The sequence below is a fragment of the Drosophila ananassae genome, chromosome 3R (assembly GCF_017639315.1).
Source record: "Drosophila ananassae strain 14024-0371.13 chromosome 3R, ASM1763931v2, whole genome shotgun sequence".
NCBI classification, from domain to species: Eukaryota; Metazoa; Arthropoda; class Insecta; order Diptera; family Drosophilidae; genus Drosophila; species Drosophila ananassae.
The window spans coordinates 3,270,460-3,286,065 of record NC_057930.1 but is presented as its reverse complement, the minus strand read 5'-3'; the positions used below and the strand labels follow the sequence as shown (position 1 = coordinate 3,286,065).

The following is a 15,606-nucleotide window of genomic DNA, read 5'->3' as shown; positions in this document are numbered from 1 at the left end:
AGATATCTTTGTAGTGTGAACATAATATCCTTAAGGGATTGGGTTGAGAATATATCGAGCTACCTAAGGAGAAAAGGACGAAAGTTTCTAGTCCTTCCACTACGAACTTACAAATTTAAGCGTGTTAGTAAATGCTGCCTGTCTACATTACCAATAATGAGATTCTACGATTTGTTAGTGGTGGTAAATTGATTAATAAAAGTCAACTATGGTAAGAGGGAAGGTGAAGATTTGCATCCCAATTAAGTCTTCTAAGGGCGAAAATTAAGAAGGTTTTTTTGTACAGATACTATGTGACACTCGGGGACTCCAAGAAAACCCATTGCATTATTAACCATGTTGGACATATGGTCGATAAATTAAACTTTCAGAATCCTAAAAGACTGAGTTTACTTATAAGAGGCGAATGGTTTGCAGAATCAATTATTTTACTGAAATCAGTGTAAATGACGTCAGTTGGTAAGCCATTTCAGAACCCATCCGTGACAAAAGACATTAGCTCCAATAAGTTGGTAGTGGTGGAGCGGCGCTTCATGAAGCCATGCAGGCTCAGCACAGTTCTTTAGGACACGGCCTGGTACTCTATCGGGACCTGGCGCGTACACGGGCTTAACCTTATAACCTTTAATCAAAAGATGGGAAAAATTTAAGTTTGGCTGATTGAATATTATAACTGTTATACTTTGTTTGAAAAAACTGTGCAAAGAGATCGTAGAGAGATCAAAAAGACCATATGAGATTTCAAACGTAAGCAAAGGGGAAAAGATACAAGTTTACGCTTAGTGTTTACAAAGTTATAAAACTGCTTCGGATCCTGAGTAAACTGAATTCGGCAGCGGCGAATAAAACTCCTATAACATTCAGCGATATGCACGGTCACATTTTACCGAGCTACTAGGTATCTCCGGATTAAAAACCGGGCGATGTTCTGGAAACAGTAATTCCATCAGGATCTGAAACGAAACACAAGTCCAGCAGCTGACCTAACGAGTTTTTAACATGGTTAAATTGACCAAGTGATATGTCAAACATGATCACAGGGAAGTCATAGTGCGTGTTAATAAAGACGGTGAACTATCAACATTAGACCACCTGAGTTCTGTGATATTCGGCGGTACCACCAAAGGGCGGTATCTGAGCACGGGGGTATCTGAACGAAGTCTGGTGACCTGCATAATAATAATAAGAATCGGAGGCCCAACTGGGGTAAGGGGGCGTTAGAAAGTTTCCTTGGAGGAATTTGGAGTATAGGTTGAAGAATCTCCCGTGGGTGAGTCCGAAAGTCTCAAGTGCGGGACTTAGAGCGAGTGCGCAACGATCTGTGATCCGTGGCTCAAGAACCCCCTGTGGGTAAGTCCGGCTGCTGTACGCGAGTCATCAAGCGAGGATAAGTCAGGGCAGGTATCCTGGTGTCGGAGCAATAGCGACGGATAGGTCTAGCGTACGCCTTATCGATTCCTGACCGTTACGACCAGGTGTGATCCTGTAAAGCGAGTGGTAACCAGCTCGGGAACTCAAACCTAACATAAAACATAACAGGAACACCCCGGTTAAGTCAAGAGACTCCCCATCCAGGCGCTGGGGAATACGCACAGCGAATCACCTGGAGATAGGGAGACGCGACGCCAAACCTCTGGTCAGCCATGAACTGGGGGTGTGTCCTGTGGGGTAGGTAGGCCCTTCATGCCCTGATCCGGCCGTGAACCGAAGAAGCGTATCCTGCGTGGGAGGTGAGCCTATTGGTCTGCTAACACGGATTAGGTGCCGACCACGGCGGAAGCGCATTTCCAGTGAGCCAAGGATAACGACAATCCACGGCACAATACGTGAGCCTAACGGAGGGAACCGTGAGCCGAACCGGCTCCACACCGAACCACACGTCCTGCTGGGCGAAAGATTCGGGGGCGTGTATATTGGTACAACCCGGAACGGTGACCGGGGAACGACGGGATAAAGAGCGCTCGATCGGCTGAGCCGAGCAGCAACAATCGGAGAGTCAGCGAGGATCCGGCGAAGGAGTCAACTCCGGTGATATTCACCCTTTGTAAACAATATAGAAAAAAATGACGAAGCACCCTGTGTTATTTCTGGGCTCGGGCAGTCACGTCAAATCTATAAATTCGGTGGAACGATCTACAAACTCTGTGAGTTAGCCGCGGCATTAGCTTCGAGCACCATCAAGCAAAACAGTTCGTTACACCTGGCGCTCAAACTACGTGATTGCATTCGAGTCTAGAAATAACGCAGCTTCAAGATGGGGAGAAAAATCTGGATGTACGCGCTTCGCAAGGAGGAGTTGAGCGAAGTGTGTAGAGTGCTCGGACTTCCAGCAGAGGGATCTGTAGAAAATATAAGGACACTAGTTGCAAAGTGGGTCAACGAGACAAAGGGCGACGAGATGTTGGCGGTCTCGTGTGAATTTGAGGAAAAGTTCACACAGAGGTCCACGCCGAGACAAAAAGCGGTGAGTGAGTCAGAGAAGCTCAGTCAAAGTCTGGCGGTACCAGAGATAAAAAGCGTGAGGAGCATGGAGCCGCAAGTTCGAAAGCCGGTCTCGGTGCAGGTGGATTATGCAAAAGTGGCCAAACAAGTCCGGGAGTAGTCATTCCGATTCGACGGAACAGGAAACCAACTAGAATTCGTGGACCGAGTGGCATGGTCCGCTAAAACATACGGTTTAAACATAAACTCGATCCAGTGGGCGATGCCAGAATGCGCATCCATGGCAGAGATGGCCACGAATAGTTGGCGGACAACGAGGGGCAGAAACGAGGGGAATCATTCAAAGAGTATATGGTGGACCTTCAGTCTCTAATGAAGCCACTAGGGAAATCCACAAAGGTTCGGTAGCGGAAGCAGCATCGAGGGGAATCTTTCAAAGAGTATATGGTGGACCTTCAGTCTCTAATGAAGCCACTAGGGATATCCACAAAGATAGTAAGGCTGGTGGAGAACTGCATGCCGCGCATGAAAATTTTTATAAGGCCATATGCATGTGCGTCGCTAGAAGAAGTGATGAGTTTAGCCAAGGAGTTTGAGGAGTGGGCCCTGGAAGCCTCTGCAGAACCGGAGGAACGAAGCCAAATTAGGCAGCAATAGCCGAATAAAAATTAGGCGGTAGGCCCAAGGCCACAGCAGGCGAGTCAGCAATGGGTAGCAAGCCCAAGTCAGCGACAGCCGAATCAACAATGAGCAGCGACGCCTAGGCAAAGGTTAGCTTCATTTCTGAAAAGTTAGAATCGCCGCAGTAACTGTATCCTCGGAGGAATAGGAGAGCGAGCGAGAAAAAAGGTTCATTGAGGAGGAGCTAGTGGCGTTCACAAACCAGAAGGGTTGTTCGAACGTAACACAGCACAGGATCACGATGAAGGACGACATCCCCATAAAAAAAGTTATTATCCGAAGAACCCCAAAATATAGGGGGAGATCAATGCAAAGGTGGAAGAGCTGCTGGAGAAGGCATGCATCGAGCCGTCGAAGAAAAAGACGGGTCAATGAAGAATGTGCGTGGACTTCCCACAATTAAACGCAAAATCGATAAAGGATGCATACCCGATGCCACGAATAAACTTAAAATTGGAGCAACTTAGGGAAGCAAAATTTTTCAGCAGCTTAAAGACGGCAAATTGGCAAATCCCTTTACGGTACCAGGGAAAGGTCTGTACCAGTGGAAGGTGATGCCGCTCGGGTTGCACTAAGCCTAAGCAAGGTTCCAAAGGGCCTTGGACCAGATGCAGTCAGCGCAACAGGCATAAACGAAAAGAAAAATATATATACGTATATAAAAAACAATAATTAATACACATAAACAAAAGAAAAAGGGAATGCGGAGGAGAAGCACAAGAGGATTGTGAATCTGGACATAGGAACCGCAAGAAAGGAACTATTCCAGGCGGCCGAAATTTATGCCTATAAAAAGGCGGCAGTGAACGCCGGCCGAATTTCCTTTGTCACCAAACGCAATGGACTCATCCCGCAGCGCGACACCAGTGGTAACTTCGGAAGAGCGCCTTGGAGTTAGTCGTCATGCCGAATAGGCATGTCGACGAGCCCAGCCAGATAAGTGGTTATAGATGCCCGGATTGGGAGGACGACGGGGCCACGAGAGTGTTTAAGGCGGAAGTGGCAGCCGGCGAGGCTACCCATCCCGCACCCCCAGGAGAAAGCAAAGGAGGAGGACCTGGAGGCATGGGCGCGAGGTCCATGGGAGTGGCTGGCCCCAAAGACAAGGCCAACTTTGGAGAGAAGAGGCCGCCGAGGCCAATTCTCAAAAGGTCAGGAGACGGAGGAGCAGTGCCGCTGGAGATCTGGCCGCCAGAGCTGCAACGCAAGGTGGAAGAAGAGGCCAGGCGACGGTAGGGAAGACTGGCAGATGGAGCGTCATCTAGTGATGGAGGGAGGGGAATGAGGGCTTCAGCGTGGTACGCGTGGCCCGGAAATATTAAATTAAGTTACATGTAATAAAAAAAGAAAAATAAAAAAGGTTACAGTCAAAAGGTTGGATAAAAAGATGTAAACAAAAAAACACACACTGAAAAAAAAATGGAAAAAAGATTTAAAACAAGAAAGGAAAGCTAACTTCAGGCGGAGCCGAAGTTTTTATACCCTTGCAGTTCAGTCGCAGTCCGCTAGGTGGCGCCACGCATTTTTTATTATTATTAAATATATAGCGGATGGTATATAGTTGGCCGATCCTTATGAAATTTGGCATATTGAATTATTTTGCCCAAAGAGGAACCTGTACCAAGTCCCATCTTTCTTACTTAAAAAACACCAAAGTTATGCCAATTCCGGTCGTTCTATGACAGCTATAGGATATAGTCGGCCGATCCTTATGAAATTTTACACATAAGATATATTGGTCAAATATAACATGTGTGGAAAGTCCCAACTCTCTAACTTTAAAAACACCATTATGGCATTTCCGATCAATCAGTTATATGGCAGCTATAGGATATAGTCGACCAATCCCTTTCCGACTTATGTACTACCTGCAAAGAAAAGAAGGATGTGTGCAAAGTTTCAACTCGATAGCTCCAAAACTGAGAGACTTGTTTGCTTATATCAACTCAGGAGGTGATCCTGATCTAGAATGTATATACTTTATAGGGTCAGAGATGTCTCCTTCACTGCGTTGCACACTTTTGGCCAAAATTATAATACCCTCTGCAAGGGTATAAAAAAACAAGAAAATAAAATTAAAAAGAAATATATATAGTATAAAAGGAAAAGTACACAAACAAATTTTTTGTGAAAACAAAAACAAACGAGATGCTGAACCTCGCCGCTTCTGTCGTTTCTCGAAGAAGGGGGGAAGTGTGAGGAGCCCACGACAACGCGGCTGTGTTTAGAAAATGCAAAAACGAAGAAAAGAAGTCATCAAGCAAGGATAAGTCAAGTAGAGGTGGAGAACTATCGATGGCGCTATCGACACTATCGATGGTTGTCCGCTATCGAGCCGCAATCGATAGTGTCAGACACGTTCGATAGTAACTCAACCACTATCGATGGTGCCTTCGATAGCTGGCTTCTCACATCGTTGAAATTATTTTTTCAACATTCGCTTGTGTAAAAATTGAAAAACTTGGTGTAAAATTGACGGCAATTAAAAAGGAACTAATAAATATGGATCGCTTTTAAAAAAAGGTATGCTTAATGTATTCTACATAAGTATTTTGATGGATAAAGTGGCGAACTTAAGGTACCCGTCGGAGGTCCGCAAAGCCTACTGCGCCAAGTCTAGAAAAGCAAGACTGCGATTGCACCAGCACAGACTCTGAAAATGATTTTGTACCCAATAAGCAGAGTAACTCAAAAAAGAGTAAGATTTCACATGTTTGGAAATATTTCAAAAAGTCGGACAACCAAAAACTTGCCAAATGCCTTGAAAAAAAAAATTTTAGTGTCGGACGATAGTATCGGTGACTATCGATGGCACTATCGTCACTATCGAGGGTTTAAGAAAAACAATCACCGGCTATCGATGGCGCTAGTTCGTTATTTATATATCGATATATACAACTATCGATCGATAGTTCTCCACCTCTAAAGTCAAGGAGCAATTGTGGAAAGGTTCTGCAGTGGAACTGAAGCCCAATTGTAAATCGAGTCGGGTTAGTTTGGCGACGGATCGGTCTGACGTACGCCTTATCGATTCCTGACCGTTACGACCAGGTGTGATCCTGTAAAGCGAGGGGTAACCAGCTCAGGAACTCAAGCCCAACATAAAACAAAACAGGAACACCCCGGTCAAGACAAGAGGCTTATGATCCATGGCGCTGGGCGTACGCACAGCGAATCACCTCAAGTGAAGGGAGCGTGATGTCAAACCTCTTGTCAGCCGTAGATCCGAACGCAGCAGGGGGTGTTTCCTGTGACGGAGGTGAGCCTATTGGCCTGCTAACACGGATTAGGTGCCGGCCACGGCGGAAGCGCATTCCCAGTGAGCCAAGGATAACGACAATCCACGGCGCCCACAGAAGAAGAGCAGCGACAACGAGAAGAGGATCAGCGGCGACGTCGACGATAGGAGCAGCGACAACAACGGGAGCGGAGCAACGGTGACACCAACAACGAGAGCGGCAAAGGAAGCAGCTACAGCGGCAGCAGAGCAGCGACAGCGACAAGAAAGGAGCAGCATAGGCCCCGCAACTGCAGCACGTGAGTCCAAACGGAGGGAACCGTTAGGCGAACCGGCGCCAGGCATCAAGACCACACGTCCTGCTGGGCGAAACCTTCGGGGGGCGTGTAAAAATCTATAAATCTATAAATTCGGTGGAACTTCAAATAAGGGTGTAACGAACTGTTTTGCTTGTTGGTGCTCGCAATAAATGACGCGGCTAGCTCACAGAGTATGTGGACCGTTCCACCGAATTTACAGATTTATAGATTTTAACACGCATTTGGAGTCTACAGAAATTGTCACTCCTCCTCCCCTTCTCAGTGCTCTATCACGCCTAAAAGTGGTGTAATTACTTGAAAAAACTTTGGAGCTTAAAATCTGCGGCTTTTACCAAGTCTCTGTAAAAACTATAATGTAGGATACAATGAAGGAACTGTCCGAATACAATTTGGGAAGTTCGCTACACAAAAATATGTTACGATAGTGGAATCACCTTTTGGGGTTTTGGTGTCGCATTAACTAAAACTGCAGCATCAATTTGTGCCGGGGGTCTGGACGCACCCTGTTGTGCGACTTTTCAGCGGGATTGAACTAATGTGTCCCAATTGGAGCGATGCCACAAAGGACGTATCGGACAATTGCTCTTTTATACTGAGAAATTCGGAAACCGAATTTTTACCAGGTCCAGCCCTTGGGGTGCCCAGAGATATGAGCGGCTGCATAATTGTCGGCTGAGTAGGCTGAAGATTATTCGCCACAAGTACATCAATAACAGCGGATTTCTTACGCTGAACTGTGTATCGAGCGCACAGAGTTGGTCATTGAATTCACTTAGTCAGTCTCGTGAACGATCGTATTTTATCCTGAGCAGCACGACAACCGTCACAGCAAAAGTAGAGACTAGACCTACGAATGGCATCCGAAACAGAAGCCGGATATTTGAAATATAAAAAATTTGTTTATGTATACAATAAATAAATATTAATAAACACTGGATTGTTTAAAGTTATCAAATAAATGATTTAATAAAATCGCAGTGCGCACAAAAAAACACATCCGTTCGCTTTAAGATAAAGAGAGGAAATTTAGTTATTTTGTAACAAAATATCGTTTCATTGTTCCTCTTTTGTCTTAAAGGACGTTTGGTCTTAAAGGAAGTTACAAAGAATATTTAAAACCTTGTGAAATGAATCCATTGGTTGTAAAGATAACCCTTTTTTTTAAGTTGATTGTAAACTTAAGGAATTTTAATCCATTTTAAAACAAAAGTTGCTCATATTTCAGTAACAAATGTGCCCAATTTTTTTAACATTTTTTTTGTGGATACTATGAGCGAATCATTTTTCGATTTTAAATAATCATATAATCATTATTTGAAGCCTCATGACATGATATCTAGTACGCACTGTATATTTTGTTCGAAGCTCCAGTTTTTTTTTGGCTCAGTAGCCCTATTTTATTTGTTTCGGGATCTGTCTCGTTGTTGTTTATTAATTATCGAGCATTATTCCTACTCCTACAGTTGAATTCGGAGACTTTTCTCCTCCTCAGTTATACAAAATATTAAGACGCGTTTCACTAGGTGTGCATAGGTAAACGAAATCTTCCGTTTAATTACTAATATTAAAATTTTGTTATATATTGAAATTGGAATAGACAAGGACCAGTACCCCTAGACCCATTAGAGGTGCAACCGCTGGCTCGCAATGAATCGCAACCAAAACGGGAACCATTTGCATGGCGTTAATGAGGGTCAGCCACTTGCGTTGTCCCTGGGCCCGGAAAACACAATGGATGTTGACGTAGATGGAAACAGTCATGCAGGCGATGATCTTCATAACCCTATCTTAAAAGCATCCGCCAAGTCTCTCACTCCCACAGTGAGCGACCAGGCCCTTAACACTCTGAATGAGCTTCGCGAGTCTAATCTGCTGTGCGATGCCCAAATTACGGTGGGGGAGCAAGCCTTCAACGTACATCGCGCTATAATGTGCTCTTGTAGCTCGTACTTTCGGTGAGTATAGACCAAACCTCTGCGTACGCCACTGCAGGGCACCGTCGTTCCCTTTTTTCGCTAGCGCACAGTTTACGGGGTTTAACACGGGCAATCACGGATGCGGAGCTAGTGTTGTTGACACCGAAGAAAATCGCATCATCCATATACCCGGTATCAGCGCCTCAATAATGAATTGTGTTATTCAGTACGCATACCTGCGCAAGACTTACATCTCTGATGAAAATGTACATGAGCTCCTCATATGCGCCGACTATGTGGGTATGGTGGGTTTGGTTAAACAATGCAAGGACTATCTCAGCCACACCCTTACACCGGAGAATTGTGTTAGCATTATGGGATTTGCGAGGAAAGTAGTGTTTAAGCTATAATCGGATTTCGTCTAATTAATGTCACTTATTAGCTGCGCATAACAAATCGGATTTTAATAAGCTTCTTTTTTCAGCAGGTTTCGCTTCTTGGAAGACCTTTACCAGAAGGCACGTAACTATACACTTCGATATTTTACAGAAGTGGCTGCTAGAAATACGGATATTCTAGACATGAATGTGAAAGACTTCTACAGTATAATTAGTGACGATGAGCTTAACACAAGGGAGGAGGACTACGTGTGGAAGCTTTGCGTAAAGTGGATAGATCGGGATCCAGTGAATCGCAATCAACATGTTGCACACCTGATGACGGGCGTTCGTCTGGGTCTGATGACTCCCAAGGTAGGTTTATAAATATTTTTTAAATCAAGTAATTCATTATTTTGAAAGTGAGTGAAATTTATACAATCTTAATTATATGCTTATATTGAGTATAAAAAACGGATAACTTCGTTTTTGGCTATCATTTCGGAAATACGATCCAAAAATTGTAATTACTGAATTTCTTAACTAATCATGTAAATTTATGAATCATTATTATTTTCTTCTTAATTTGAAAAAAAAAAACCACAACAAAACGAACTTTTTCCGTTTTAAGCAGATCGATAGAAGTATTAGCTTAGCATGGAACATCGAACATGAAATAACATAAATCCTTAGCAGTAGCAATAGTAGAAGAAATATTTAGAAGGGAAATAGTAGAAATAGCAGCGAAATAGTAGAATAAATATTTTGGAAAGAGTATGTTAATTCCATTTATATCTGAAACAGAAAGTCCTGCTGAAAGTGATGCTGATTGGTCAATTATTGGTGAATTACTCATGTTCATAACATTTATTAGTTATGTATACTAATAGTCACTGGTGGCTATATTAACCATATGGCCACTGATGGCTATATTAAACGAATTGAAAAGCGATAAAGTAATGCCAATATGTGGGTGGTTCGGACAAAGTGGTATGTAGGAACAGGTAACATATAAATTTTGACTGGACAAAATGATTTTAGTGCAAAGGAATTCTATGTCACCAAACTCTTGTTATTTTACCTCTTCAGAAGCGAATTTGGAGTCTACAGAAATTAACACTCCTCCTCCCCTTCGCAGTGCTCGATCATGTCTTAAAGTGGTTTACTTACTTGGAAAAAACTTCAGATCTGAAGATCTTCCGCTTTTAACAAGTTTCTGTATAGACTATAATGTGGGATGCAAAGAAAGAACTTTCAGAAGCTTGTTACGAAGGCCTATAATATTCTAGTAGGTTAATGTTCTGGAAGAAATTAGTTTTTGGCAGTTGAGGAAGATGAGGTGGAAGGTTGGTCAGTGGCAGTATCATGTGGAAGTTTTACACCCACAGGTTGGGTTATTTTTCACAGGAAGAGGGTTATTTTTAACTCATACAGGTTTGGACATTTTTTTTACCGAACTTGGCTGATGTGTTTGGACGAAAATGTTCTTTGGCCAAAAACTGTCCGAACACATCGCATTGAACATCTGCACGGGCTTAACTATTTTGAAAAATTACGTATTCCTAATATAGGTGTATTTAAATTTAGTAATGTCCGCCACTTTAATGTTGGCTTTTATTTTACCTTTGATGTAAGAGAGATTTCAATCTCAGAAGTGTCAGGGTCAAACAGAGATAAGAAAGATTCTAAAGAAAAATGTAATTATCATACGATGTCATCGAATTTTAAGAGCAACGACTAAGTTCGTCAAGATTAACATTGGACCAGTTGGAATAAATATATTCAGTAAATATTCGAACGAATTTGTTGTATCAACACTTGTCCCATTTGCAAAGATGAAGGGAAAACACATGAAGATGAAGGGGCCACATAATTATAATTTTTGGAGCGGATTTCCATCCTCGAATCGAACAAAGTGTAGTGGTATTCGAATCCTACTAAATAAATTGTTTTTTGATTCTTTAAACTTTTTCTTTGTTGGGTAATTTTTAAACCCTTTTTTGAAGTATTGTATGTTTATATGACGTCATATTGTCAATTAACCCTCTTATAAGGTTCGCCCCCAGGCTTAATAAGGTTAATAAGGGGGCTCAATCCATTATTAAATTAACAAATATATATATATTAATACTCACTATTGAATAAAAACACATTTTCTAATATTTAAGTTCGTTAAATATATTTTAATGTGCGTGTAGCATAATTAGATTAGATTAGTGGCATAATTAAATATTGAAGTCGAGAAAAAATTGAAGTCTAGTCCAAGTTAGCATAGGGCGGAGCGGGAACGAAATAAAAGCTCACTTGCGCTCTCTTGCGAATTCGCCCCGCTTCGCCGCAATAGATAAGCTAGGCTTAAGTTATTTTTGGTTGAATATAGCGAATTATAACATTGAGTGGAGTGCTTGTAATTTTCTTTTCGTCGTTGTGGAAATTTTTAGTAAACAGCCACCTTTAGTTTTTTAAATATAGTTGAGATAAACTAATCTCATTAAACATTTTGGCGCCCCGGGGCGACTTATTTACTATAATTTATAAATTAAAACAACTAGTGACAATGGCAAAAAATATATAGCAAACAAAAAATAAAAATAAAAAGTTGCTCTAGACGGTAGTGCTGTGAACATTTATTTAACAACTGGATTTATTTAGCGCCTTATTGAAGAATTCATCGTCATGCCGTAGGATTAGCCGCAGGATTAAAGGATCCGAAATCAGAACCGCAGGTATTTGTGCAAAAAATTGAAAAAAAATTGAGTCGAGAAAAGACAAAATAATATTCGTCTTGTGCTGGAATATTGCACCCTCCTTTCAATTCTTGCCGCATACGTACTTTAAAAATAGTAGAGCTAAAGTGAATAATAAAGTTTTATTCAAATTTCATTAAAATATTAATAATATAAATGAAAACTTGTCTTCGTTGTCGATATTATAAATATTTCGCGCGGTTCCCACTGCATACGTAAAGCCCACCTCCCGTCCAACCAACCGAAAAACGCTGCCGCGTAACGTACGGATATGTCGAACTACAATGGCTGAGGAGTAGAGGACGAAAGTTTCTAGTCCTTCTACTAGGAACGTTAAAATTAACGCGTGATAGTAAATGCTGGCTGTCTACTTTTCCATTGGATGAGTATTCCAAAGATATGGTAACTGCTAGATACCATTTTTTAATTTTAGTTGGTACACATACATTTAAAAAATGATATGTACTGGAAACAATGATGGTCATAGCCATTACACGGCCTACATAATTCAATATATGGTAAAATTTGATCAATTTCTTCTCTTAGGTGTACCGCGGAAACGATGGGTGATAGAACCTATGTTTGTTCTGGACTTTAGTTCAGGGGAGCCTTAAGGTTATGGAGCAGGTAAAATTATACGTGGAGATTTTTTGCTGTTGGCCTGTGTTATAGAGGCATCTCTAAATTGTCAGCAATTCCAAAGCTTTTTGAAAAACTTATCACTCCACATTTGCAACACCTATGTAGTTCAATAATAACTCCGTGCCAGCATGGCTTTATGAAGCGCCGCTCCACCACTACCAACTTATTGGAGCTAACATCTTTTATCACGGATGGCTTCCGGAATGGCTTGCAAACAGACGTAATTTACACTGCATTCCCAACTGATCTTCTTATCTGGAGTTTGAGCTACTTATCTGGGAGAACCCAAAGTGTCTTTTTTAAAAATGTTTCCATCTTGGACCCCTACTTTTTACACTGTTTATTAACCTCGCCTTAACTAATTCACGTTAAGCTATGTCTTCAGTATAAATTTACTAGCGACCAGTCTAGACTTCAATCCGATTTGGATAAACTTCAAAATTGGTGTTTATCAAATAACCTAAAGCTTAATGGATCGAAATGTAAACTTATGTCTTTTTACCGATCTAGTCCTCACCAGGCTATGTACTTTCTCTATGGGAACGCCTTAGAACGATTAACTCAGGTTTACGATCTAGGTGTCCTATTAGATTTGAAACTTAAATTTACCGACCATATATCTACCATGGTCAATAAAGCTATGGGTGTGCTTGGTTTTATTAAAAGATGGTCAAAAGAATTTAATGACCCGTACATAACTAAAACGTTATGTACATCACTGGTCCGTCCGTTATAAGAAGCGAATGGTTAACAGAGTCAAATGCTTTACTGAAGTCAGTGCAAATTAAGTCTGTTTGTAAGCCATTCCGGAAGCCATCCGTGATAAAAGATGTTAGCTCCAATAAGTTGGTAGTGGTGAAGCGGCGCTTCATGAAGCCATGCTGGCACGGAGTTATTATTGAACTACATAGGTGTTGCAAATGTGGAGTGATAAGTTTTTCAAAAAGCTTTGGAATTACTGACAATTTAGAGATGCCTCTATAATTCGCAGCGTCGGATTTTTTCCCTTTTTTATGCAGCGGAATAGTGAAGGATTCCTTTCACATAAGGGGAAAGATCGAAGTTTCCAGCGATAGATTAAAGAGTTTGTTGGCACCTAGTGCCAAGACCTACTACCCTATATGCAGACTTAGTAATTTGATCCAATCAATATGCATCAGCATGTCGCAATATACAAAGCCACTAACCGATTTTCTCACTTATAAATAATTAGTAATAAGCATAAAACTATATCCAACCTATTAACCCAGCACTAGTAGACGGCGCCAGAAGCAGAATCAGCATATCAGCGGGAAGAATGACCGACTGACCGATGCAAGCAAAAACAAACAATCTGAGTCAGCAGACTCAGAGGTGGGTGACCCTGGCATTAACATTAGGTTTAGCACGTCCATGCCATTGACATTTTAATTTAGCTCTTATATAAGAGTTGTTCTTCTGAAATAAAGATAGTTTCGAAATCAGAGTCAATCGTCTCGTTACTCAGTGTCTGGACCACGGCACTTAAAATCAACCTACTTCGAGTGATCCTGTGTAAAACGGTTCACAAGTAGCATCCGCGGTATACCAGTCTACTTCTAGTGTTGCTCCCGTGAAACGGACCAAAATAGACCCCGCGTCACCTTATTACTTCGCGTGTTGCTCCCGTGAAACGGACCACGAGTTGATCCCGCGGCATACCAGTCTACTTCGAGTGTTGCTCCCGTGAAACGGACCACGAGGAAACCCCGCGGCATACCAGTCTAGCTCGAGTGTTGCTCCCGTGCAACGGACCACCAGCAGACCCCGCGCTATCTAACCTACTTCGAGTGTTGCTCCCGTGAAACAGACCGCCAGTAGGACCGGCCGATAAGGAATCAGCCGAACCACCATAGCACCGGTACTTGAGGAAAACCACCCCAGGACTTCAAGCACATCAACTCCAGCCTGATCACCGCAAGCGTCTGGCCAACCCGAGCAGTCCCTTGCAGAATCCAGGTAAATTTAGTCAAGACTATTTACGGTCTTTGACTACGACTCCGGGACCTACCGTTACTCCCGTGAGTTCAAGTTTGACGTAGTTGCCGCATAACGCTCTACGGACGAACATTTGGTGACCCCGACGCGATCCTTTAGGATCACAACTTGAACACAAACCTCAACGCAATTTAACTCAACGAAAAAAAAAAAAAAAAGGAGAGGAGAGATACATTGCACCAATGGGATCAGAATCAGACCCCGTAATCCAATTGCTCATTGATGAGCAAATTGAAAGCAACATAGCCATCCAAAGGCTAATAAGAAACTCCACTAAGGACTCCGCAGAGCGTAAACTCAATGGAGGATACTTTGAAGAAAAACTCAGACAGCTCACTCACTCATGGACCCAGTTTAAAAAAATGATGCCAAGCTCAAGGAGCTAGCACTAAGTCCTGAGAATAAGTATTTCACAAAGGCCAAAGCGCTAGAAGAGCTTGTGACAAAATATGAAGCAATATTTTCGGATGGAATCCCATCAATGTCAGGCCCGTCACAAAGGCCCCGGAAAACAGGCGAAAATCTCGAGCCAAAGGCACAATCATTACGAGGAAGCGAAGGAGAAGACCTTCGATTAACATCATTAAAACGAAGACATGAAGGACGATTAGACGATATGGAAGACTTTCTGTGCAACCGCACCGAAGGACGGGAAGTGTCCACACACGTCAGACAACACATGAAGGAGCTATGGAAGGAAATCGTCACGGGATACCATGATCTCGTCGACCTGGAACCAGCTATAAAAAATGATGGACACACCGATGACAGATTTTAGGTTGTACGAGCAGAATACTTTTCGTTTTTGAGCGAAGAATCGCAATCAACTTCAGCATCAACACAAAAACCCGCGATTGCACCTCCGTTTGTAATACCACCAGTAGAAATTCCAAAGTTTGACGGAGACTACCGACAATGGCTAAGATTCTACGAAATTTTTAAGGAATGCATCCACGATCAAGACTACAGCGATGCTGTAAAATTCCGTCATTTGGAGAATCATGTAACAGGTGAAGCACAAAACCTAATCGCAACGTCGATTGGCGGACAGACCAGTTACCAAGATGCATGGCAACGACTAAAGAATCGATACCACAATGAACGGCTGTTAATTAAATCCGCGATTCAAGAGCTTTTCGGACACCCCAGAACAAATGGATCAGCGGACCAGCTGCGCAGCTTACATGATACCGTGCTCCGAACGGTCGCCACTCTCGACGCACTCAA

At 42.4% G+C, this 15,606-nt stretch overlaps 1 protein-coding gene across 1 annotated transcript in view; it reads left to right on the top strand.

Moving 5' to 3' along the window:
- The first annotated feature begins 8,075 nt into the window (after positions 1–8,075).
- Positions 8,076–15,606, top strand: part of LOC6498871 (kelch-like protein 10) — a 110,559-nt gene continuing 103,028 nt past the window's right edge. Inside the window, 4 exon segments of the mRNA XM_014904644.3 lie at positions 8,076–8,214; positions 8,279–8,636; positions 8,701–8,985; positions 9,085–9,349. Coding sequence (XP_014760130.2) covers positions 8,329–8,636; positions 8,701–8,985; positions 9,085–9,349 — 858 coding nt within the window. The 5' untranslated portion in view covers positions 8,076–8,214; positions 8,279–8,328.